The following is a 26,403-nucleotide window of genomic DNA, read 5'->3' on the forward strand; positions in this document are numbered from 1 at the left end:
GAAGTGTTAGGTAGAACAGACTTGCAGGTGGCGACCTTGAGAACGTGACCTGGCCAGATCCTGTGGAGTCAGAGCAGCAGCAAATTCCTCGCTCCAGTCGTTCAAACCTGTTCCTTGTTGCTCTACCTGCGTAAAACGTGTCAGGAACAGTAGGGCAGTCACAGCTACGGTGAACCCAGTCTGCTTTTGGCAGAAGGAGCTGAAGACCGTGGCTGGACGTGCTGAAGTTGGGACTTGGGTGCTCAGTAGGCTGCAGTTCTCGGGTTAGCAGCGGCAGCTGCGTTCACTGAGCTGTGCTGCGCTTGGGGTGCTCTTGAGTTTTCCTTTCCGCTCAGGGGCGGTGAATGCAGCCCCACAGAGGCTCCAGCCGTGTCCCGCTCCCAGAATCACTGCAAGAGACAAGGTATAATATCTGTGGCTAGGAAAAAAAGATGTCTCTGACAAATTAATTTTTCATCATGACACAAAGATTCTTAGAGACCAAGTTGAAAATGATGGGACAAAAAAATAACACATTTTTGCAAGCGTAAGTTGATCTGTCAGACGTATAGAGTTATCCATTAATAGCTGCCTTCCTAACAGATACATCTGGTTTTGTCCCATCCCAGGGGATCCATGTCGAGCCTGGAATCTTGCAACAGCGGCTTTTCCCAGCTGAGTGGAGCCACGACATCTTCCAGCCAGTCCCAGAGCAGCTCCCATCTTTCTAGATAGCAGGGCCAAGGCTACAGCGGCAAGGAAAAAAATCGCTCGGGGCTTTCTGCCCCCCACCGCCCCCGAGCTGCTCTGCACCAAACCAAAGAGCCTCCAGGGGCTGAGCCTTGAGGCAGTCCTTCCTGTGACCACAGGTAGCAGCCGTTTGGACACAGCGAGGCTTCTGGGAGCTACTTTAAACATAAAAACTTAAAATTCAAACGGCAGATGTAGAAATTTTATATCGGATGCCTACTGCTCAGTAGTCTTTTTCACCAGTTGTGGTTTTTGGATGAATGTCGGTTTGCATGAATCCGTGTTATCGCTCAACTTGAAAGGGCTCTTTCCAATCAGTCCTTTTCCTACGCGTGGTAGAGGAGACTGATGTTGCCTTATCTGTTTGATCTGTAGGACTAGATTATTCACGTGTAGCAAAACTAATCTAGTTTTCCGGGTGCCCAGGGTACCAATTACACATCAGAATGTGAAGCGGGCATTTCAGGTGCAGGGACTTGAAGCAAACTGTAAATACCTTTATACAGGTAGGATGTTTCAGAAATCAGTTCCAGGTCAAACCTAAAACCTCTTCCGATCTGACGGGATGCTATTAGGAAATGTGTTGGATTTTTTTTTTTTTTAACCCACTGAGACACAAAAGTCAAAATGGTTTTCTAGAAAGTACAGGCGGAGAACCCGCCTCCAGTAAGCAGCGTTTTTCTTAAAGATAGACTATTGTTCCTTTTTCCTCAGGTTTACAAGCAATAATGAGTAGATCTGACCCATCTCATCAGAGTGGATGGGAACTGAATCAAATTATAAAGGGCTAAGAAAAGCAATATTTTATTTCCTTGAAGGCACAAAATTTTATGGCAGTATTGCAGAACTTGCTTCTTTAAAACATGAGCTAACTTGAAGAGAAAACTTTTTAAAAAAAAAAAGCATGTATGTATTTAAGCACTTACTGAAACGTATTTATTCAAATACTAGCTTATTTTAACTTAATTTTTAACTTATTTATAATTTCAGAAATGACTATTTATTAAATCCAGTCACCTTTTTTAATGGGACGAACTTTGTTTTAGAAGGGGATAACTGATTGTCTTCAATCCCAAGAAATCTTTCTACTTCGGTTCTAATCTTTGTGATGGCTGGACGTTCTTGCGTAAAGGGCTGCATCGTACGTAGCATTTGGGGTAAGGGCTGTGTGTCATCTTTTTCTGCAAGGTAAGGTGAGAGCCCAATGCTTTTTGGACTCGAGAGGGATGTTTCTTAGGATTAAGAAGCACGGATTGAGTTCAGGACTTAGAAGAAGATAGGGCACCTTCATGACACACCAAAAAGATCCTGTTTGTCCATAATCTCCACCGATTTATTCCAGAGAGTAGATGCGTAGCAAAGGTGCTAGTGATCCATTTCTCAGGTCGGGTAGCAAAGTTATTCGTGTGCCTGTCTAGGTGGCAACAAAAGGAGAACAGGAGTCAAATACTCCGTTGCCCTGAGGCGGTATTTGCAGCTGGCAGATGTGCAGGACTTGCGGACAGATGTCCGCTTTCGGATCCAGCTGTGCTGTGTGAAGACCTCGTCCCCCACCGGCTGGAGGTTACCTCTGCACCCATCTACTGCCTACGGAGGGGTCGTGAGGGTACCGCCCCTGCGGTGGTTCGGGTTCTCCCGGCCGAGTGGCTCATGTCCCATCGTACGGCGAATGTGGTCTAAAATGAGGGAGGTCCCAGTTCCCCGGCTGGGGAGCAGCACAGCCAGTTCTGGGCTTGGGGCGGGGGGAAGCACGGGTGGTGGTGGAAGCGTGGTTTCCCCCTCCAGCACAGCAAGCCACGGATCCGTGGCCACGTTTCTCAGTAAAGACTTGGGGTTTCTTTCCCTCTCACCAAGTTTTTATTGAGGTTGGAATCTGCGCAGCTAAGAACAACATACATGTGAAGTAGTTCCTTTAACCCTGCTTTTTTAAGTACTGGTTAGGAAGCACCAGGCATTGACAAAGGAGGAAAGAGCCCCGATATTTGGAACAATGGGAGACGAAGAACTTGATGTGTTTAAGTTGCTTGGGTTTGTTTTTTTTTTTAAGGATTGGAGCCAAGGAAATTACTCCCCCACCTTGCATCTCTCCCTGTGAGAGCAGAACAGGTAACCTACTTACACAGGCCCCGGGGAAGTTCTGATCTCAGGGAATTCCCCCGTTGTTCTGTGGACTTTACCATTTCTCCCAGATGAATGAAACTTCTGTCTCTGGCATTTCAGCATAATTGGAGTCCGACGGAGAGGGAAAAGTACTACCTTTGCTCTGGAAAACCAAGAGTTCCGGAATTAAAAGTGCATGTGTGCATCCCTCGTGTAAAATCCTTTACCCGTAATCAATTCCAATGCTAGAAATAGAGTTTCAAACTGACTCCTAAAGCATCAGGAGCAAACCCAGCCTGGCCCTCCCCGTGCTGTTTCAGGATTTCAGCTTCTTGTTGGCTTGATTCTTACGCGGTTGCTCACGTCCCACGGTGGTAACATTCCTGTTTCCTGTGTTTCCCTTGGTTTGCTTTGGTTAAGAATCTCTTCCATTGCACTGGGTTTTATTTTTAATTTTATTTTTTTATTATTTTAAAATGGGACATGTGCTGTTCTCCTCCCACCAGTACAAGTTCTGGGTGTTGCACTCGTCAGTGAGGCCCCTGGAGCTTGGCACCCCCGGCAGGTCTCTGGCTGAGCCAGGAAGAGATGCAGGGCTGGGCCGAGGGAGCGCTCCCTCCCGCTGGCTGCGGGGACATCGCAGCCGCCGGTTTTGTTCCTCGGTAGCACCGCTCTCCTGCCCCGCCACAGATTGCTGCACGCGTCTGTTTGGGGAGCAAGCTTGTGACGTCTCCCTTGTCAACTTTAAGCAAAGCTGCCTGGGTTATTCCACCCACCAATTTATTTAGGTACCAACTTAAATAATCCAATATAGATTTTTTTCCCCCCTCCTTTTTTTTCCCCTGAATGTTAACGTAACGGGAGAAAGGGGGCAACAGCCTGGATGTGGTGGCTGATGCTGTGCTGTGCTTTTTAAACCTGACTTTGTGAACTGCAGATACAAGAGAAGCAGAATTCTTCTAAAACACCTTTTTCCCCCCTAAAACGACATCAGCGTGCTTTAGAAAATAAAACACGCCGTTTTCTTCACAGCAACCTCTTGTGAGTCGAGCCTGGGAGGAGTTCGGCACTCTGGCTCCCTGGGAGCCACTCATCTGTCAAAAAATCTCGTAAGCCAGAACCTTGTAAAACGGACTCTAGTTTTGGGTGCTGAGCTAGTGATGCAGCGAGGCCCTCCCTGCTCCCCAGCAGGACCCCGGCAGCGGCTCGTCAGTGAGCTCGGGCTGTGTTCAGGTAACTAGCTGGGGACTTAAAAAATAGCTCCTCAGTAAATTGGGGCTTTCCCCCCGTTTCAACTATTCCATATGCAAAACACAATACCTACCTCAAAGAGCTGTTGCCATGTTTAACGTGTGATACAAGATCTCAAGAGAAAGGACGCTAACGCTGTAGGTGCAACGTGTCGTGCCATTGTTTACAATTAAATGTGGCCATATGTGAAGCCTTGATTCTCAGCGATTTCTACGGGTTTGCCCCATCCCGCCATTTACTGGCTTCTGTCCCAGTAGGACTGGGAAAGGCAAACACAGAGCACGTCACCAGTGAGCGTGCACTGAAGACGGATGACAGGCTAGACTCGGGGCAAAGCTGGAACGCAGTAACCGAGTCATTTTGGCTAAACACGTTGCTGTCTTTCAGCTTTGAAGAGGGCTTTTTTTAAACTGCTGTGGACGGAACAGCGTAGCCCTGCGCGGGGACCGAGGGAGGCTCTAGCCCAGGAAGGCGCAAAAGCAGCAGTGCTGCTCGCCCGCTTCCGCGGGCCAAGGGCGAAGCTGTACGCCGGCACTCTTAACGTGTGCTCGCAGGGAGGCACTGAGAGCACGTCCCGGGTGTTCCTCGGCTTCCTGCGCTTGCTGTTAGGGGAAGAGCAATCCTGACTGTCATTCCGTGAGGAAATTCCGAGTGAGTGCAGTCGCTTTGGCTGCGCAGATGTGTTTGCTGCAGAGTTGGAGACACAGCCTTGTTCGCTTCAGTCTTATGGCTGGCTGGTTTGGTTGTATCAATTCCGTTTCAGTAACAGGAAAAAAAAAACTTCTAATAAGAATTTATAATCCCTATTTGGTTTATTCATCAAAAGATTTGGAAAACACCATAATCCAGTCATCTTAAATCCGTAACGCTTCCTGCGACTCAGAATTCCTCGTAGGAAGCGGTGAGCCCAACTCTCCACTCAGCTCGGGTGTGAAGCTGCTGTGTATTGACGCAGTAGCTAAGGCCAGCCATACTAGAGTCGGAGGAATCCCTTACTTCAAAACGCCTTTTCCTAGCTCACGCTTCTGTAACATCTGAAATGTTTATACTGTGAGCCAAATAACGCAAGAAACCGAGCTCGTGGGTTCTAAGGACTAAAACTGACAAGCATTTGTCAAAGATTCCCGCATGCTATTAGCTTTGATATTCTTCCAACACGTTTGTGATGATTCTTATACCTGATTTATTTCTCGCTTGGAAGGCTAAATTGGAATTATGTGACATGCGTTGGCTTTTAATGACATCAGCATCCACTTCCAAGCTATTAGTTACATATATGAGTGAAATGGGCATTAATTGTTTTTTAGCGAGCACTTACTTTCTCTCCCTTGCAGCTGTCTTCATTTTTATATATCGAAGTCCTGATTTTTCTCAGCCAAAAAAACCCCAACCGTTCTTTAAGAGCACACTAGCAAAACGCGGAGTGCTTTGTAACGTGTTACTCAACAACAAATGTACGTAGTTACAGTATTTGTAGGTGCTGGTAGGAGCTGTACATTTCTGTATGTTGGAAATAAAAAAGCGTCTCTAAAGAACGTGTCCGATTGTTTGATGCAACTGCTCAAATTGTGGTAAACTCTGAAAATTGAAGCATGTGTGCTGCTCCCGTTACCCACAGAAACGGAGGTAAGGCTTGCTTGTATTCAGTTACTCCTACTTTTAAACTAAAGTGTTCTGTAATTTTTTCCTGTAGAACCAGCATTTTTTGTTTGTTTTCATACCGCCGCGTAGGCTGGTACAACATGTCAGCCTGCAATGTAGTTGGTTATTTACAATAAAAAGGCCCCGCTGGGTTTGAATGGCCGACTGAGATTAACTGGGAAAGGATCGCGTCTTCCTTCTGCAACTGAATATTAAGGATTTGAGTTTCAGGCAGTTATCACTAATAGACTTTATTCAAGTTTCAAATAGTCCTCTGTAAATAATAGAAAAATAGAATCTTCCGTTTACAGGCTGATTGGATGCCAACAGCGGCACAAAAGTTACATATCCTTTCCTCGGAGAGATAAAAACAGTGCATAAAAATGTTAATATTCAGGCTCAGACAGGCTTTAACCCCCCCTTTGCAGCATTGAAGTAGCACATCACAGGCTTGTTTTCCCTCGCGTGGAAGCAAACTCAAATACTTTTTTTTTTTTTTTAAATGCACTGTGCACAGATGTATTCTAGTAAAATGCCTGATTTCCAGCCGAGATGTTCAGGATCTTGGCTTGCTCGAAGCACGTACTGATTAGCGAGCAAGGGCTGCTGCATGTGCTGGCCCGCTGGCCGAGGGCAGCGCAGGCCCGTCGGGCCGGGGTGGGGTGAGCCCAGCCCCACGCCTCGGTCACCACATCATGCCCGCCGTGCCGGGCTGCTGCCGCCTCTTCCCTTCCCCAGGTGGGCGAGCTCCAGGCCGCGGTCCCTCAGCGGCAGGGCGCCTCGGTGGCAGCCCACGCAGCCGAGCGGAGCACGCCGGCTTCTGAGAGGTACAAGAGAAGGGAAGAATGAAATTTTTTGAAGTGAAAAGGCTTTTTCTGTTGCTGTACTGCAAGAACCTGCCAAAAACCGCAGTGCTGCTCATGCACCTCTTGTCCTAGTAGTAGTCTTAAGGATTCGGTAAGAAAATGCTCTGGCCCTGCAGTCAACGCTGGCCAGGTGAAGAAAGTCAGGTGCCAGAAAGCCCCAGCCCTGCGTGTCAGCCTTTCAGCCTACCGCTGTGGCCAGGAGGAGGAACGCTGTCGTTTTATTGTGTGCTGCCCCTGTTTCAACACTTTAAAACAACTTTTTTTTTTTAGTTTTCTGATCAAAGTCTGAGCTTACCAGGGAAGGGGCAGACAGTTATAGACTACAACATCCTTAAGCCGGCTTCCTTAAGCCTAGCTTTATGCTACAGGCAATTTATCTCGCATCTTAAAAATACTTGCCACTGCTCAGGCGAGAAGGGACCTTTCTGCAGTGCCTATGGCTGACATTCCTCACCCATTCCTCTCAAGTCCTGGAGGGAGCCAGTCCGTTTCCTTTCCTGCTGCAGCAGTGGAATTCCCTTATCCACCTGCGGGTGTGGAAGCTGGCCCCATGGCTTGTGCCCCGCATCCTCTCATGGCAACTACTTACGCAATCCTGCTTGCTCCGGCCGGAGCAGCGGAGGAAGGCAGGGAAGCTAGCCGGGGCTGGGCCAGAAGCAAGGGAGTTTCTCGGACTGAGGGATCTCGCTGCTGCTCTTGGGTTAGTCAGCAGTTCTACACTCTAGGCCTGAATAGCCTCTGTAACAGTCCGTGCTGAGCAGCACTACAAGGTGCAGAGTAAAATACCTCGTCTCTTCTCATCCGGGACTCTAAAGGAGTGCCTGACTTTGGTCCTGAGTATCTTCTGTCTCGCAGGCAGCAGATGTGGAGGTATGACTGGCTTCCCCGTTCATCTCCCTCAGGGGGTGGTAGAGATAGTCACCGCTCTCACGGTGCCTCTCTGCCCCGGCCTTGAGAAAAAGGCCGACGTTTCCCACGGCGCTAATCACCAGAAGCAGAGCCAAGACAGAGGTCATGGAGAGCCAGGTTTTTCTGTCGGACAGAAGAAAAATCCGCATAAGCAACATCTCTTGACCTGCTTTCACGTGTTCCCGGTGTGCAAATGATTTCTCAAGGTCTGTACTCCCTTCTCTGTCATCACAAGCTTGCGGGTCTGCCCGCAGGCAGGTGAGAACATCCTCTGTGAAAGCTTTCGAAGGGCTGCTCTGGCACCCAGAGCAAACGGATGTTTTTAGCTTTCCGCTCAGTTAACAAGGGACCAGCTGCGCCTGCAGAGCGACTGCAGCTTCACCAGTACTACAGCAGCCGTGCTCTGGTGCCAGACCCGTCCTTCTCTCTTTTTGTGCATCGGGGGGAGAGGAGAGGAGGCTCTCGGTTAACTGTACGCGGCAGAGCACCAGGCTCAGAGCATGAACCGTCACTGGTGGGGGCTTCAGCTCAGCACTTGGCTTACAAGCACCTTAGCTCCTCGCCTCCCCTGTCCTCGCCTTTCCCATCAGGAGAGCTGTAGGTGGTGTAATGAAGTCAGAACACCGATGCTTTGGGCAGTGAAGCAGCGGGTCTCTCAGCTTCACCGACACACTGCCCTGGCACCCAGGAGGTGGCGCGAACAACTCCATCTCGCAGTGAGCAACCGATGGCACGGGCTCGGTGTGTACGTATACACAGGTATGATGAGTATTACACACTTACTCTGACAGAGAGAATTTTTCTTTGCTCCTTCCCTTATTCTGGGAAGCCAAACACCGCCCAGCTGGAAAACAAAGAACAGAGGGAAGAAAGGCAGTCTTGGGGGGAGGGTGTAAAATTCCACTCAAAAAGAGCAAGCTGAGGTAAGGTGACAGCCAGCCAGAGCTGGGAGCTAAGCAAACACAACATCATGCACTAAAGCTGCTCTTCCACCTTCTTTTTTTTTTTTTTTTTTTTAAATGCAACCACTGTAACCAGAGGTACCTTTGTTTAACTGGTCCTGTATTGCCAGTTCATAGGTGACATTGCAGCTGCCTGTCTCCCGGTCGCAGGGACACGTGTTTTCACATGCGCATTGTTTCTGGCAGTTCGGCCCATACCAGCCCATGGGACACTCTAGGGAATTGAGTACGAAAAAGTCGGTCACTGTCAAAGCTCCACCTGCTTTGAAACCATCCAGTCCAGCACTGCAGCTCCCCTGCCCCCAGCTCAACTCTGCCCGCTTCCCCAGCCGCACCAGCTCAGCGCCAGGAAGGATGGGCGCACTCAGAGCTTTAGGAGAGGCTCAAACCTCACCTACGTCTCACTGAGGTGTCTGTGTTGCTTCCGTCACCACAGCAAGTCTCTGGCCTTGTTGCTTCCAATGTGTTTTTCTTCCTGCTACACCTGCTGCTTGGTTCATAAGGAAAGGTGGAGGGGGGAGCAGCAGTGGCCGATTCCTACAGGGAAGCAGTCAGGTTCCCAGGTTTCCTGACCGAGCTGTTCTGCCTGCCCACCCTGCTTCCTCCAGCCTGAAAGCCCCGAACTGCGAGTTAACTGCTGTTATTTTGTTTGCTTCCCAGAGAAGATTTTGTAACATAGGGCTCGGGCTGGCTGAGCGTTCCTAGGCTGAGAACAAAGCATCGCTAACCACGCACACAAGAAGTTGACACCCACGCTGCAATTAACTTGTCCTGTCACCAGAGCAGGCTGTTCATTCACATACACGGGGGCCTCGAGCGCTTCAGAAAAGCTGGAGTGGTTACACAATCGAGAACATCACCAGCTCTGTTAGCGCTAGCGCATGTACAGCTGGAGCCTGAAGGTCGCAAGCCAGAACGGCCCTTTGGAGCATTCCACACTCACTGACTCAGGTCACCCGGAGCCCGGGCTAGAGGCAGGGCCTGGTGCAACACCCTCAGGCGAAGGATGTTCAAGTATTTGTGTTCTACGCTCACAAGCTTGGGAAAGCAACACAGTTCTTTGGGGCAGAGACTAAACAGGCATCCACAATTTTCTAATGATGAAGAAAATTCCTCTTTCCTCTCTGCTCCCTCCTTTTCTTTTTAGCCAGTTTGGGTAGGACAGGCAAGCCCTTAAGAGCCGGGAGCTGGCAGGTTACGCTCCAGCTGTGAAGTTCAGGCCTGAGCCTGCCTGGCAGACCTCCCGCTTGCTTTGCCTACAAGAGGTGGCTCAGATGTGACAGAAAAGCCTCTCCCCAGGCCGTGATTCAGAGCAGCCCTTACCTTGCTCACAGCTGGTGCCATAGTACCCAGCCGGGCAGGAACAGGCTCCGTGCACGGGGTCACACAAGCCACTGTTCTGGCACCGGCATTTCTGGGTGCAAGCGTCCCCAAAGAAACCGCTGGCACAAGCTACAGGAGACAAGCAGAGATCTTGTCAGGGCCCTCGCTACCAAGGCAAGCAATCCCACCCTAGGCTTATACCCACGGAGTATTCACCGGCACAGGGTGCTGATGGCTGCTCAGAGAACAGAAGCCGAGCCTGTGCCTTGAACAAGGAGCGAGGGCTTAAAGTGCTTCGCACTAAGCCAATCGTAAGATGCTCAGGCTAGAATTAAACTCAGACTGACAAAAAGAAAAGCACGCTGTGTAGCCTTTCCCTTCCCTGCTCCCTCTTGGGGAGCCACCCACCACTGCAGGCAGCCAGCTGTTAGGAAGTGGTTCGCGCTATCCTCTTGCTGGCTACGAAGAAGTGGAGTGGAGTGGAATTCGCTGCATTACCTTGGCTGCAGTTGCTGCCAATCCAGCCAGCATCACACAGGCATCCAGCTGTGCAAACACACACGAACAGGCATTAATAACAATAGAGAAAGATTTAGAAATAGCAAGAAGTCAAAATTAGGAGCCTCTGCTTCTTGGGGTGCCCTCTTAACTCTCCCTGCCAGGGAACCCACAGAAGAGGAACCCTGAACTCACACATGGGTTAGGTTCAAATACGCACTCGCTACAGCTGCCAAACACGGCAGAACCTCCTGCTGACGGGATTTCAAGAGATTAACTCTGGGTCAACTATTAGCGACGCCTGCACCCACTGAGCTCTGCCCAGTCACTTCACTGGCGCAAACTTGACCGTGAGCTGAATCAGGGAGGTAGCGCAGAAAGAGGAGAACGGGATTGAGCAGGCACTGAAGAGCAGAAGCTGGGGGGTGTACGTTACGGCAGTCCCTAGATTCAAAATGAGTTTAGGGAAGAGTAGCAACTGCACACTTGTAAAAATCATGAAGCAGGAGAGTCAAGTAAAGAAGGAACAATAAGGGGAGGGGGCAGAACTCAGCTGCTCTGTCATACAGCGTAATACACTGCCCTTCCCATCAGCAGATTTACAAACAAAGCAGGAGCACAACCCCAGGGGGCAGAAAGGGAAACTGAGACATAGAGTTTGAAGTTGAGTCCTACTACAGGTCCAGTTTCCAGATCTGAGGCCCAGCCTAGCCCCGCTGCTGTCTCCTAAAGGCAACGTGTTCTAACCATCTCTACTGCTGCTTCAGATGCTGGAGGGAAGGGGGAGAGCAGCTCCATACACCCAGAAGGTAAGACGAGGGCTGAGGCACACAGCACCAGCTGGCTTCCAGCATCAGGGCACGGGCTGGCTGGACAATCAGCACCTGCGGCCCTAAAAGGCTGGGCTCTGGGCGCTGGGAAGCCTCTCCAAAGAGTGCCGCTCTCTGCAGCGAAGGAAGCGGCTACTGCTGGTGCCAGTTCACATGAGCCAGTTCTCCTTCACGCCAGCGTGGGAAAGGACTCTGTGAACCAGCCAGGACTGCACGCAGCGATGCGCTGAGGCCCCACCGTGGTGCCTCGCAGGCAGGTAAGCGATATTCCCCGTGCATATACTGCCCAGGTCTGTGCTTCCCCTAGACCTACCCACGGGCACCCACTGGCATCTCCGTGTTAGAAGCCTTTGTGCACCACAGTGACTCACAGTCGGTGCAGACGCCACGCAGGCTGCAGTTGGAAGGGCCACAGTCCAAGATGTCACAGGCTGGACCTCTCCAGAAGTCCCCAGTGCAGTGGCACTCCCCTTCCACGCAGTTCCCGTGACCGCTGCAGTCTGCAGGCTCACAGGCAGGCTCGTGGATACACACGATGGTCGAGATGCTCCGAGGGCAACGCCACACGTTGTCAAAGGAGCTGGGGACAGAAGACGGGTCCCATAAGGCACGCAAGCACTGTGCCGCTCCCAGCCCTACGTGAAACCAGTTGACATAATCCACAAATTTTCATCCTGATTCACATTGGCAAACAAGAACATTAATAATGGGAAAAAATAAACATAAAACTAGATTTGAGTCAACGTATTAACTAAGTGTTAACTCCTCTTGGATAGGAGTCATTTCAAACATGGAATTACAGAAAGCAACACGCGAAGTCTCCCTTTAAGCAGTCCCAGCTTCCCTAACTTCAGCGTTCAACACGCCTTTTCTTGAATATTGTTTGCTTTGATATAAGTGACGTCATTGCAGTTATAGCAACGCTTGGCTTTCAACTGTCAGACTGCAAACTGAATTTTAAATCCCTTCATGTTTACAGTCAGAAATGACTAAAAAGCTAAATTTAAAGTAAAATATTCTTTAGGTTCCCTCACGTGAGGCAGGGCAGGGTCTCCAAGTCAGTGCTTCTCTTCCGTAATAAAAAGCTGTTGACAGATCGCTGCTAATTCCTGTGAACATGCAGCTCTGAATCTCCCAGTCTAAGAGCTGTTTCCTTATCTGATTCCCACATCAGGTCACTCAGTCATGTCGAACAGCTTTGCTGCATGTCTGAAAACACCTGAACTTTAATCCCGGATGACTAAGTGGAAAAAATATGTAGTCACTAAATCGCTTTAAATTTTAGAGTCACTCTCGCCCTCAAAACCTGTCACTTGCCTTTACATTGCGATCTCTCAGCAATGCAGACTGACTCCCTTGCAGAGCAGAGGGGTAGGACTGAGCTCTGCACGCTAACGGGAGCTGCACGGTTCCTTGTGCAACCCTGGGCATGTGCCACCAGCACCTACCAGTGCTCCGACGGGTAGCTTGCGAGGGTCCCATTTAAGACCAGCGTTGCAGACCCTCCGCCATCCAGATTGATAGCATTGATGATTCCCTGCTGCTTCAGAAATTCAGCCATTTCCCAGAGGTTGACCCTGCAAAAGCAAACAGTTGTTCGTTGCTCATTCATGCTATTTGACTTCAGCGAAACTGCTATACTGGAAGCTTGGTCCCTCTCCTCAGTGGAAGGGGGGAAGCTCTCCCATCGCAGGTATGCTGACTGGAGGCTGCCTCAGCCTTTTCTGGCTCTGCCAGAAAGACATCAAACAGAGGTGTCTTCAACCGACCTCTCGAGCTCTGCAAGTCTCTGCCTTAAAACATATTACTGGCAGCCGCAAAGTCCCTCCAGTTCCAGTGACAGAATTTAAAGACCGATCTTGCACCTGCCCCAAGACCTTACCCCAACCCCGGCCTTACCCTCTGGATTCTGTCTGTCCATCCACATGAACCAAGACCAGCTGCCCCTGACTGTCGTGTCCAACTGCAGTCCTGGCTGATATCACATTGATGAACTTGTCGAAGGTTCCTGTGCAGGAGAGGGAATAATTCAGGCACCAGCTGGGTGACAGAACTGGCTGTTCAGATACATCTGTCTGCAAAACAGCTCCCGGCAAGGAGCTCATCTAAATTGAAACACAATGACAACAGAGCCCAGGTTCCTCTTGTTCATCCAAGCCCATCCAGAAATAACATTTCCGGAAGCGCTCGTTAAGTTTTTGTCTGGCACAGGGACAAAGAAGGGGATTCAGAAGCCCTCAGTTTTAAACTCCTGTAAGGGGGATCTGCTTTGAGTTTCTCTGGACAAGTATTAATACCAATCATGCCACCACTATTTACAGTCCTCAGCAAATTCTGTTCAACAACCCGGAACAGGCGAGTGCAGCCTCACCTTGCAGGCAGCCTGTTTCTTGTACTGCGCTCGCCGCAGACTAAGGGTAAAGCAGCACAGAAGAAATCTGGACCTCTTAAGTGAGTAGCAAACTGCAACTAGACAACATAGTTTCCACTGCTACCCCCCTCCTTCCAACGGCCCCATCAGAAGGACAATCTATAGCCAGGCTGAAGCTAGGCTTTACAATATTTACCTGTGGTTTGAATTTCACCACACTCAGCCATTTGACTCTGACTGACGTACACCTCTCCACCTCTTAGGAGCCAAACAACCCCACTCACAAGCTGCACAAAAGGGTTTGCTTGATCCAAGACATCTTCCTCAGACAGGTAACTAGGAAAGAGAGAGCAGGAGGGGTTACCCACAGTCACAGAAGCGTCACGTAAAAGCCTCTTCTGCTGCCAGCAGGCTCCAGAAGCAGGGGGAAGCGGAGAAGGTGGCTGAATGAAGGCTAACTACATCTAAAACTAGAGGCCAAGCAGTGCGAAACATCATTTTAGCAGCCAGAGTGGACCCTGTTCTCCGCTATTCTGCACAAACCACTGTTAATGATGGTCCCAGGCCACTGTGCATGAAACAGCTCCTGCCAACAATGCAGCCAGTGGACCTCAGCCAGGATAATAAGGGCACAAAGCATCTGGCAGAACATGAGGGCAGAGCCATTGCCAAATACTCAGGGATCTGTGGAAGCAGCTGTAACATCTTGCTGTCTGTCAGCTTCCATTCTGTAAAACAGTGACACCAAACAGCTTTTGAGAGGGTTTTCAGCAGCAGCATCCAGTCTGCCTACAGCTGCACTGAGGGGAAGACACTGCTGGATGCTACCTGCTCCCCTCCGTCTGGGAAAGAGCTTCCTCTACGCTTCCACGCAGCAAAACCTTTCACTGAACAGTCAGACAGTAAAATGATTTCCATGATCGGGCATTGTGCATCACTGTGGGGTGCTTCCCAAGGGATATTCTTCTCTCAAGAATTAGGGTGCTGAGTAACACCTGCCTCATCAGAACCTGATGCTAGGTGATGTTTGCAACTGACAGGAGAGGACAGCAGCAAAGGTTGGGGCTGAACAGCTGTGCTTTCGCTGTAAGTTCTGCCAGTGGTCTTTGGTTTAAAACTGATTGCTCTACATGCTCCAGACATGTCTTGTGGGAGCTGGATGCTCAACTTTCAGTTTTTTAGTATCCATGACTGCAGCCAAACAAAGCTTCATGCTTTGTAGACAAGTGTAATTGAAAATACCTGGATGGAAAACATGCAAAAAGGACTCCCTTCACCCATGGGAAGGGAACACAAAGACAAAATGAACACAGCTGAAAATGGATCAAACTACACAACAGCTTGAGCACGGACTAATCAACTGTCAGCTTTTAAAGCCTGCAATTATCCATCCTTAGTCCAGGTGGCAGAGGCAGCATCTTTGCTAGGTGGGGGGTAACAATGTGCCCCAGTGCACCGTCCTGCTGCTCATGGTATAGTGTGAAGGGGTCAAGTGCGAATTACTTTCCCCACTGCTCTGAAAGACCAAATTATTTACACCAAAACTATTTCTAGTGTCATGTTTTGGAAGCCACAAAGACACCAAGCAGACAACTCACACAGTGCCATGACTCCAGTTAACATGGGAAACCCTGCCAGAGCAGGAGAGAAGCAGGGCAGAGCTGAGATGAAGGACTCAACAGCGACCTTGCAGTTGCTGTTGGTCCCCTTGGCAGAAGCCCCCTCACTAAAGGGGACATGTTACCAACTCTGCCAGCCCCTCCGCCCGTGTAAATTAAGGCCATGGTTCCCAGGGCTGTCAGGGAATGGCTGCAGGCTAAAGCTCTGGCTTGGTACAGTCAGTTTGGCTTTGCAGGGACCCTTGCCGACGTCTGAGGGCACGTGGGAGTGCACTAACAGAAGGGTGGAGAATGCAGCCAACAGATGCAGCAGCTTCCAGACTGCTTCTCAACCTTCTGAGACCATCAGAAGGACCGCTAGGAACCCTTCCAGGACCTTTAGCGTGCCTGCTGCTGCTGGGGAAGGGTAGCTACTGGGGGGCCTTTACTTCCAGTGAGCACTAACAGTCCTTCTCTCAGCTATTCCTCATCAAAGGGTGCTTTGAGCTTTTTTCTCCAGCTGATTAGGGAGTGTCACACACCCCTTCAGCTGGTGCCAGGAAGAGGCCTATATAACAGCCAGGCTGAGACCACAGCTCCCAGGAGCCAAGAGATGCTGCAGCTCATGTGGTGGGGAGCTGGAAAGTCTGCAGAGGGCAGTGTCTGTGGTCAGCCATGGTGACATGCCACAGGGCGCAGCCTCCAGCACCGACTTCTGCAACTACCTCCAGCACAGCAGACACCTTGATTCAGCTTGAGCTGTGGAGGGGGAAGGCGCACTCCAGCTCTCAGGCTGCAGGGATACCTGTGCTTCTCGCTGAAGCTGGGGCCAAGGGAAATGGTGTCCTAGTGCATGCTGGCTGAGGAGCTATGCTGCTAGGACGAGGAGCTACAGGAGGAGGTCCACACACTGCAGAGCAGCAGGGATGATGAGAAAGAGATGGACAGATATTCCCTAATAGCCTGCAGAAACAAAACCCTGAACCCTGCAATGTCCAGAAGGAGCACCCAGGATCTGCTGACTGGGGTGGCAAACCCTGTGATGATGAAGGCTGGAAGACCGTGAGCTCTGGCAACAGGAGGGAGTTCTTCTTCCACCCAGGTTGCCCTGGCAGCAGGCAAGGGGCTGGGAGCTCTGTGAACCAAAGCGTCTGTGCCAGCTGAGCCTGAACCCCGCAGCAGCACCAGAGGAGGTGGGTGAGTGATGGGGGAAGCTCCCTGCTGCGGGGGACAGAGGCCCCCATCTGCTAACCTGTCTAGCGAGGTTTGCTGGGGGCTCAGATTTGGGATGTTGTGGGCAGACTGCTGAGGCTTCTCCAGCCCCCAGACTGTTATCTCCCCTGCCGCTCGTCCATGCGGGCACCAACAGCACTGCCAGGGGAAACCAGGAGTGTATCAAGAGCAACTGCATAGCTCCGGGGGTGATAGCCAAGGGTGGCCCAGGTGGTCCTCTCCTCAAGCCTACTGGTGAGGAGGAAGGGCTTGAGAAGCAGTGGATGGATTCTGTGGGTCAATATGCAGTAGCACAGCTGGTGCTGACAACAGGAACTTGGCTTTTACAAGGATGGAACCCTCTCTGAGGAATGAGGACCCGACCAAGTGAGGCAAAAGTAACTTCTGTAAATAGGTGACCTCTTGAGGAGGGCTTTAGACCAGGAAAGACACAGGAGGGAGATGATCGCCCACAGTCAAGTGAGGAAGTGGGAGAGCAGGCTGGCAAGTGAAGGTTGCAGGGTGACATGGGCATGAGAACTTGAAACAACAAAGTATAAAGAAAAGGGGATCTCAACCACATGCACCCAAATAAGGAAATGGTGAGAGGACTCACGGGGAAGCTCTCATCCTCTTCCTGGAAAATCAGAGTGAGTGCCTATGTGAAGTTGTACAGTAATGCAAGCAGTACAGGCACAAACAGGAGGAACGGGAGGTCTGTGCAGCTGCAGGGCTACAACCTCACTGTGATCATGCAGACATGGTGGGACAGTGTGTGTGACTGGAACGCTGCAATGGATGGATACGGGCTCTTAGGAAGAGCCGTACCCAGGGAAAGCGGTGGGAGAAGTGGGGAGCAGCTGCTCTTGACATGGGAGAGCAGCGGGAATGCCTGGAGGAGAGGCGGTGCTGGGGTAGCCCTGTATGTTAGGGAGCGTTTTGATTGTCTAGAGCTTAATGATGGTGACAATAGGGTTGAGTGTTTATGGGTAAGAATCAGGGGGAAGGCCAACAAGGCAGATATCTTGGTGGGAGTCTCTTACAGACAACCCAACCAGGATGAAGAGGCAGACAAAATATTCTATAAGCAGCTGGGAGAAGTCTCACAATCGCTAGCCCTTGTTCTCATGGGGGACTTCAACTTACCAGATGTCCGCTGGAAATACAATACAGCGGAGAGGAAACAGTCTAGGAGGTTCCTGGAGCGTGTGCAAGAGAACTTCCTGACACAGCTGGTGAGTGAGCCAACTAGGGAAGGCGCCCCGCTGGACCTGCTGTTTGTGAACAGAGAAGGGCTTGTGGGTGATGTGATGGTTGCAGGCTGTTTTGGGCATAGTGATCACGAAATGATAAGAGTTTTTGATCCTTGTAGAAGTAAGGAGGGGGGTCAGCAGAACTGCCACCTGAGATTTCCGGAGGGCAGACTTTGGCCTGCTTAGGAGACTGGTTGACAGAGTCCCTTGGGAGGCAGTCCTGAAGGGCAGAGGAGTCCAGGAAGGCTGGACGCTCTGCAAGAAGGGAACTTAGAGGCGCAGGAGCAGGCCATCCCCATGTGCCGAAAGACAAGCCCACGGGAAGAAGACCAGCCTGGCTGAACAGAGGGCTTTGGCTGGAACTCAGGAAAAAAGGACAGTTTATGACCTTTGGAAGAAGGGGCAGGCAACTCAGGAGGACTACAAAGATGTTGTGAGGGTATGCAGGGAGAAAATTAAGGGGCCAAAGCCCAACTAGAACTTAATCTGGCTACTGCCGTAAAAGACAATAAAAAATGTCTCTATAAATACATTAGCAACAAAGGGAGGGCTAAGGAGAATCACCATCCTCTGTTGGATGTGGGGGGGAAACATAGTGACAAAGGATGAGGAAGAGGCTGAGGTACTTAATGCCTCCTTGCCTCAGTCTTTAATAGTAAGACCAGTTGTTCTCTGGGTACCCAGCCCCCTGAGCTGGAAGACAGGGACAGGGAGCAGACTGAAGCCCCCATAATCCAAGGGGAAATGGTTAGTGACCATTAGACACCACTTAGACACACACAAGTCTATGGGGCCGGATGGGATCCACCCAAGAGTACTGAGGGAGCTGGCGGAAGTGCTCACCAGGCCACTTTCCATCATTTATCAGCAGTCCTGGCTAACCGGGGAGGTCCCCGTTGACTGGAGGTTAGCAAATGTGATGCCCATCTACAAGAAGGGCTGGAAGGAGGACCTGGGGAACTACAGAGCTGTCAGCCTGACCTCGGTGCCAGGGAAGGTTATGGAGCAGATCATCCTGAGTGCCATCACGTGGCACGTACAGGACAACCAGGTGATCAGGCCCAGTCAGCATGGGTTTATGAAAGGCAGGTCCTGCTTGACTAACCTGATCTCCTCCTATGACAAGGTGACCCACTTAGTGGATGAGGGAAAGGCTGTGGATGTCGTCTACCTAGACTTTAGTAAAGCCTTTGACACCGTTTCCCACAGCATTCTCCTGGAGAAACTGGCTGCTCATGGCTTGGACAGGCGTGCTCTTCGCTGGGTAAAAAACTGGCTGGATGGCCGGGCCCAAAGAGTTGTGGGGAATGGAGTTAAATCCAGATGGCGGCCGGTCACAAGCGGTGTTCCTCAGGGCTCAGTATTGGGGCCAGTTCTGTTTAATATCTCTATCATTGATCTGGACAAGGGAATCGAGTGCACCCTCAGTAAGTTTGCAGATGACACCAAGTTGGGCGGGAGTGTTGATCTGCTCGAGGGTAGGAAGGCTCTGCAGAGGGATCTGGACAGGCTGGATCGATGGGCCGAGGCCAACTGTATGAGATTCAACAAGGCTCAGTGCCGGGTCCTGCACTTGGGTCACAACAACCCCGTGCAATGCTACAGGACTGGGGAAGAGTGGCTGGAAAGCTGCCCGGCGGAGAAGGACCTGGGGGTGTTGGTCGACAGCCGGCTGAATATGAGCCGGCAGTGTGCCCAGGTGGCCAAGAAGGCCAACAGCATCCTGGCTTGTGTCAGAAATAGCACGGCCAGCAGGACTAGGGAAGTGATCGTCCCCCTGTACTCGGCCCTGGGGAAGCCGCACCTCGAATCCTGTGTTCAGTTTTGGGCCCCGTCACTACAAGAAAGACACTGAGGTGCTGGAGTGCCTCCAAAGAAGGGCAGCAAAGCTGGTGAAGGGTCTGGAGCACAAGTCTGATGAGGAGCGGCTGAGGGCACTGGGGTTGTTTAGCCTGGAGAAGAGGAGGCTCAGGGGAGACCTTATCGCTCTCTACAGCTACCTGAAAGGAGGTTGTAGCGAGGTGGGGGTCGGTCTCTTTTCCCAAGTAACAAGCAATAGGATGAGAGGAAATGGCCTCAGTTGCGCCAGGGGAGGTTTAGATTGGATATTAGGAAACATGTCTTCACCGAAAGGGCTGTCAAGCATTGGAACTGCTGCCCAGGGAAGTGGTGGAGTCACCATCCCTGGGGGCATTTAAAAGACATGTAGATGTGGTGCTTAGGGACATGGTTTAGTGGTGGACCTGGCAGTGTTAGGTTAACGGTTGGACTCGATGATCTTAAAGGTCCTTTCCAACCTAAATGATTCTATGATTCTGCCTAGGCACTGACTACAAGCTAGCTGAGGGCTTACGGGTTAGGATTAGAGCTCTGGCAGATCAGTGTGGGTGATAAAATTTTATTATTTTATTTTACTTTAGTTATTAAACTGTTCTTATCTCAACCCATGAGTTTTACTTCTTTTTTTCGATTCTCCTCCCCATCCCACTGGGAGGGGGAGCAGTGAGCAAGTGAGCAGCTGCGTGGTGCTGAGTTGCTGGTGGCGTTAAACCATGACAAAAGGGCAACACAGCAGTGCACAGGCAATCCAGGAGATGCCTGGATTTCTATTTAGCAGTAAGTAACTTAAGACAAACTTTTTTACTGTCAAGGGCAGGTCAATCACAAGAACAGGTTTGCCCAGAGAGCTTGTGGAGTCTCCAACCTCAGAGATGTTCAAAACCTGACTGGACATGGCCCTGAGCAACCTGCTCCAGCTAACCCTGTGCTGAGCAGGGTGTTGGATGAGGCACCTCCAGAGGTCCCTTCCAACCCCAGCGTTTCTGTGCTGTAGTCGGAGCAGTTACATAGTCCACTCTGCCTCCCCTCTCTGGGGAGGACAGAGACCTCTCTCCCTTCTACCATAATCAAGGGTACCTGTTGCATGTTGGGAGAGGAGACACAGGAACCCGAGCAGCTAGAGATCATCAGAGTAACTTACCCGGTTTCTCTTCATCCTACGAAAAAAAAGCCAATTGCCAGAGACAGCTCAATGGGGTATAGGTAGGACATCCCTAATTTCAGCATTCAAAGCATGCTTCTGCTCTAACTGGGAGAGGCCAAGGAGGCAGTGCTTCCTGCCTCAGTGATGCCTACCAGTCTTCAGGGAGGAGAAAGCACCCTCCAAACAACCCCCAAGTTCTTACCCGAACACCATGGTGCCATCCTTCCGGATGCCAAACTGAGCGTTTTGCAGGCCTCCAGAGTTTCTCACCAGCTTTCCATTGCTCACAACGTTCCCAAGACACTCTCCGGTTCCCATGTCAAAGTACCCGCCGTTCTGGGCCACGAGACACTTCCCGAGCTTTGCGGTCTCTTCCACGGGGGCTCTGCGGTGAGCCTGGCAGCCTCCTGTGCCGCCCGGCTCTAGCACAGAGAAGGTCCTCAGGGGGTTCCTCACGAAAGTGAAGTGGCCATAGACCACCTTGCGGTCCTCACCCCCTGCGGGGATGTAAGAAACAAACGTTCTGGTGGTAGCCACTGGGCCGCCCGTCCTGTTGTCGCTGGGCCAAGCTTCGTGTGTTACGTTGCCATACTTGAGGGGCTGACAGTCTCTGACGTGCCTGTGGTTGTGCCGAGGGCCATGCCGGGAGGGGAAATACGGCTGCAGCAGAGGGTCGCTCGGGGGGCTCCTGCAATGAGAAGATCTGGTTGCCCCAAGGCTGCCCTGGCAGAACGCGTCTGCAACCCTACGTGGTGGGACAAGAGCTGCTTGGCTCGGGGTGGTGGGTGAGGAAGGCCTCACCGACACCCGGGCGCCGCTTCTCTCCTGCCCCCAGGGAGTCCCCGGTACCGCTGTAACCCACCCCGGCTTAAGGGGGGCTGTCCCGCCTAGTACCCGCACCACCAAGCCGACCTCGGGGCACCGGCTCGGCGGCTGCCGGCCAGAGCCCCAAGAGAGGAGCGGTGCTACCGGCCGGGAAGGGACCCCCGGGACCCGCCCGTACCGGGACGGCAGGGCTGACACCGCCCGCGGCACCCGCGCGGACACTCACCCGGCGCCGCGCGCCGCCTGCAGCCAGCCGAGCGCCGCCAGCGCGGCGGCCACCACCGCCCGCCCCGCCGGCACCGGCGACCGCCTCCCGCGGCCCCCGCCCGCGGCCCCCGCCGCTCGGGAGGCCGCCATCTTGGCGGGCGCTCAGCGGGCGGGCGCTGGTAGCGCGCCCTCTGCCGCCCGGCGGCGGCGCAGCCCCAGCGCCTGGGGCCGTTTCCCGCCCTTTCCCGCCGCCCCTCAGCGAGGGGAGGCCGGCCGAGGCGGGCTGTGCCCGCCGCCCCGACCATCAGTGTGTGCTGTGGGTACGGTCTGTGCTCAGAGCGGTGAGCTAAGAAGACATTTACGGCTAGAAAGATGGAAAGAAATACTTTTAAAGTCTGTTGTTTCAGTAATAAGCTGTGGCCCGTCTCTGGTCCATGTAGACGCGTCTGAATTAGCTTTAGCCTCAGGGAGGACACGCTCTCTGTTCTTCAGGGTCTGGCATTTTCTCATCACCATCTCTGACAGATTCTCACACGTGTCTCACAGAAAACGAAGTAAATACGGCCTTTACTGGCACTGCAGCTTCATCATCCTCATTTGGAGGATTAGGCTTTTGTCTGTTTTCCAGAAGGGAAAAATAACTAAATTGGGGGGGGATGATGATATACCCAGTTAGATCTAGGTTTTCCTAACTGTAACTTAAGTGGCTTGGATTCTGTGATACACCTTGGCTAACAGAGTTAGGACAAAAACTCTCGGAGAGCCTTAGTTTACAAATCTGGGAATTTTCTCTTTCAAGAACTATCCAAGTCAAATACATGATTAAAAAAAGCAAATCCTCCATTCCTGTCCTGCCTATAAGGTAATTATTTTTTCTAACCAAGAACTATATGCCAGACCCCTCATCATCAGTAAAAATGTTTCTCTTTCTAATCTCCATTGTTCTATTTTGAATCAAAGAACTATTTTTTTAACAGTGGTAAGGGCACCTACTTTATTCACTGTTTCATCTTTATCAAGTGCTTAGCCCTGCCATCTCCTCAAGCCGTACTGACTGCTCCAAACACTTGTTAAGTTTCATATTTCTTTCTCTTGACCTCAGTAGCTTGCTCTTGGCGCTTTCAGCCAAGTTTCAGCTCTAGCACTGACCAAACAAAAGAGGCTGTTTGGAAAGCCGTAACCACCCAAAGAGCAACAGTAAAAGCAGGCACCCTTTGGTTTTCTACTAAATTCTAACAGTTTAAATAGCAGAGGGAATTAATGGGGGGAGGGGGGGGGGTGTTTGCCAGGCTTTCAGGGCTAGTTGCTAGGGAGGTGTAAATGCTAACTTCAGGACATTGTTTCAGTGTTTCATTGCTCTGTTCTGAGCCGTACCCGTGTCACTGAGGAAAATACTGCCAGGATGTCATTCTATCGGAACTGAAATTTCAAAATGTTTATATCGGGACTAGAATACATCTTTTAGGTGCGCAATCTGCTCCCAGGCTGGTGGGGCTAATCTTAAAATCCAAGCCTCTGTTCCCCCTGGAGGCATGGCTCTGGCACGGACTTTGACATCTGTGCATGCAGAGGGCAGGCCTGCTACTGCTGCCTGGCAGCAGATGCTCCTGTCGTCTTAGGATGGGGGATGCAATTAAACTCTTTCCTTTCTTTCCCTGTGCGCAAATGTAGCTTGGTAGAGAAGTTTCAGATTTTTATTGTAAAAAAGTCTAGCCTACTGCTCAGCTGCATTGCACACAATTTCCTTGAGCTACTCAGTGAGTGAGGGAGAGGGGAATTCAAGGAGGAAGCATTGGGAAAGCCCCATTCTCACTGTAGAACGGTTCATTACATTTGCCTGATGTGTGTTTATGTCTGTTCAGCCTGCGTGAGGCTGATGATGAGCTCAGTTAGTTGTCTCCTCACTTTCAGGCATTCGATTCTGTAAAGGATGTGACACAAGGGCAGGTATCGCCTCTGTGAATGGGGGGAGTGGGGCTGTGGAGCCGCCTGCCCAAGGCTGCATTGTGGGTGGCGGAAGCCGGTGTTTCCAAGGCCAGTGCTAAAGGGGGGGTAATGCCTCAGCTCTCCCAGGATCAGAGAGATCAAAGGAGAGCCTCCCAGCTCTCCCTTACCTGTACCTGGTATGGGTAAGCGTGATGCTGTCTCAGGTACCTTGCAGGCGGAAAAATGTACTTTTATTTCAGAAATGAACTGGAAAACTCCCTTAGCACAAACCAGTGCATTAAAAGATCTTAGGGTTATTATGCCTCCACTTTCATTCAGCAGTAGAGAGCTGCATGTGTCCTGCTTGTGTTTCAAGCTGGAAACAAGGCTGTCCGGTTGAAACTCCAGGGTGGATTAACAGTGCGGTTTTAATGGTCTAAACTCAGCTCTACATAAAGCAGTGAGTAGAGTACTCTGGGAGTTCATTCAGGATCGTGCTTTGTCTTTTGCTCAAACACCTTAAACTTTTCGCAGGGAACATCCTGTACTAAGGGCTTCCACCCAATTCCGAAACTCACCCTGTCTTTTCCATAGCTTACAAGAGAGGCCAGGATCACAACGTGGGGTGTAGAATCCACAGGCCAAAAGCTGCCTTTGGAAATCCATAGGGAACAGAAACCTCATGCAAACCAAAATGAAAAAAAAAAAACCAAACAAAACAGTATTTGAAAACCGAAGTGTCTTTCCTCACCATATAGTGCATTTACTTGCAATTTACTTTCCTCTGTAAAGCAGCCCCTCCCACTGCACTGATATTCAGTACTGCATGGAGTGTAAGTAACTTGTTTTTCTAGAACTTTTCAAAGAGGGAAGCGTGGGCATTGTCAGAATTTCAGTGTTTGTTTGCTGTGACACAAGATTTCCCCATTCATGGAGATTATCACCTGTTGTTAAAGATAACCAGTCTCAATTTCAAGCGTGTCACAAACACAGTTACCTCCCCAAAATACAGGTTCTAAAGTATATGTATGTGCAGGTGCTGGCAAACCACTTTATGACTACACAGGACTGAATGAATCTCAGAAGCTAAGCTGTCCTGGGCTTTGGTACGAAGACACAGCTCCAAACCTAACTTAGGTTTTAGTCTAAGTCAGGTTCTAAATCAGAGTATCTCTGTTTTCTCCACTCAGTGGAGGTCAGCCAAACTTGCCATTTTTTTTTTTTCTGTTATCACAGTGAATATCATGAAAGGAACATGCATGCTGATGTCTAGATCTAATACTAGCTCCACCTCTGTCTTGAACCTGAAGTTCAGCCCAGCTCTGAAAATTAGGGTGTGAACACAATTAACAAGTATTTGACCCTTTTCCTGTAATTTGAAAACTTTTAGTTGTGGAAAAACATATCTAATAATTACTAATTTGAATTTGCCTGTCGGAACTTACTGGGAATCTTATAAGCCATATATACTGGCTCTTCTTTCTGATTAACTTATCTCCCTTTTTCCTCGTCTATGCCCATATCTGTAGAACTGGGTGGAAGTAAAAAATTTATTTCTATAATGTATACCTGTACCTGTCTGAAAATATGTCTAAGCCAATACAAATCAGTCAGGAGAAACTGTCTTTGGGAAGTTGTGTAAAAATTTCCTCTAACTAGGTCACTTCTTTTTACCTTCACACTTTCCTGAGGGACTTTTTGGGTGGGAAGAAAATGAATAAAGCAGATAAAAAGCAGCTAGTGAGATTAAAAGGCAGCAACTGAAAGAAGGGTACAGAGTTTGGAGTGGTAGAGGGTGCTATGGGTGGAGAAAGGAGCATTTTTAAAAGGGTCTTTCCATGCCATTTTCCCTTCAGGAAGGAAGGTTGAGGTTGGAAAGCTTGGTGAAAAAACTACGTGCTATGGTTCTATCTAGTGCTAGCTGTAGTCTTAGCATAAAGGGGAGAATGGTTCACACTAGATGAGGTTAGGCAGGTGTACAGTACACATCACAGCATGTACTAAACAGAATAAAATTAATTTCATATTTTAGAGCATGGTGGTCTTTAGAGGAACATTTAGCGTGGGGCCAGGGAGTCCTACCTGTGAACCACCATAGTCTTTTCATCTTCAGTGCAGTGAGCAAAGCACAGGAGATTCTCAGCAGCATCAAAACAGGCTGTGGGCTCAGCGCTAGGCTGCCTGCAGTAGCGTTTCAGGCTACCTAGAATTGCTTCCAAATTGAGCTTATTCTGCGACCGACTCCTTTCATCGCCGCCGTAGCAGGGGTTGCACTTTAGAAACTGAGCAAACAGGAGAACAAACACAAGAAGCAAATTACCTTGCTGTTAAAAATGGCAATCATTTATCATATGACAATATAGCGCAGCTTCAGTAGTCTGAACCCTTTGAAGTCATGGGGTTTATGACTACTGTTAATCCGTACCCCCACAGTGCAGGTGTGATTGGTGCAAATACTTACTACTGAGATACTCCATGTTAATTTTTTCAGTGCAAATGAAAAAAGCCATAATGCAATTTTTAAAAGGTTTGTACTACGTACATTATGTGGCAATAAGAGTAGCCAAGGTAGCAGCACGTTTTGTGAGGTTAGCTTGAGACATTTGGGTTGGTGACTTCCAGGATTAGTGAAGTTCCACTAGTCAGAAGGATTTAGGCTTCTGCGTCTCTATTTATTGCACTTGCAGCAATCTGTCAAGGGGAGGAAGACTTGAGGCGGCTCCGAAGAGCCTACACGCGTACGTAGTGTGTATCTGTCAGGGAGAACAAGTTTGGTGATGTTCACAGGAACAGACATGACTCAAAAGCTGTGTAGCACTCTGAATTTTTTAAGCGCTCTGCGGTGTAACCCGATGAATAACATAGTGGCTAACTGGTTATTCTGTTTTGGTAAACATCCTGAGATATTAACAGGGACGA

General features: G+C 50.3%; 2 protein-coding genes across 3 annotated transcripts in view; one reads left to right on the forward strand and one right to left on the reverse strand.

The window, feature by feature from the left end:
• The window catches only part of SEC14L5 (SEC14 like lipid binding 5), a 35,907-nt gene extending 34,233 nt beyond the window's left edge, over positions 1–1,674 (forward strand). The window contains exon 16 of the mRNA XM_050905899.1: positions 609–1,674. Coding sequence (XP_050761856.1) covers positions 609–714 — 106 coding nt within the window. The 3' untranslated portion in view covers positions 715–1,674. The remainder of the gene's footprint in view (positions 1–608) is intronic.
• Positions 1,675–5,957: 4,283 nt separating this feature from the next.
• Positions 5,958–25,596, reverse strand: NAGPA (N-acetylglucosamine-1-phosphodiester alpha-N-acetylglucosaminidase). Of its 2 annotated transcripts, XM_050905931.1 has the most exons (12): positions 25,567–25,596; positions 20,729–21,214; positions 13,677–13,816; positions 13,009–13,117; positions 12,558–12,686; positions 11,481–11,689; positions 10,280–10,327; positions 9,782–9,910; positions 8,541–8,672; positions 8,280–8,340; positions 7,374–7,619; positions 5,958–6,541 (listed from the first exon to the last, which is right to left on the reverse strand). In XM_050905931.1, exons 1-11 carry the CDS (start codon positions 25,578–25,580, stop codon positions 7,397–7,399), a joined length of 1,680 nt encoding a protein of 559 aa, XP_050761888.1. In that variant the 5' UTR covers positions 25,581–25,596; the 3' UTR covers positions 5,958–6,541; positions 7,374–7,396. The 2 variants fall into 2 exon arrangements, with proteins under 2 accessions (XP_050761888.1, XP_050761887.1); XM_050905930.1 differs by having other exon boundaries at positions 5,958–7,619.
• Positions 25,597–26,403: the final 807 nt, after the last annotated feature.

The sequence above is a fragment of the Gymnogyps californianus genome, chromosome 15, assembly GCF_018139145.2.
Source record: "Gymnogyps californianus isolate 813 chromosome 15, ASM1813914v2, whole genome shotgun sequence".
Lineage (NCBI taxonomy): Eukaryota > Metazoa > Chordata > Aves > Accipitriformes > Cathartidae > Gymnogyps > Gymnogyps californianus.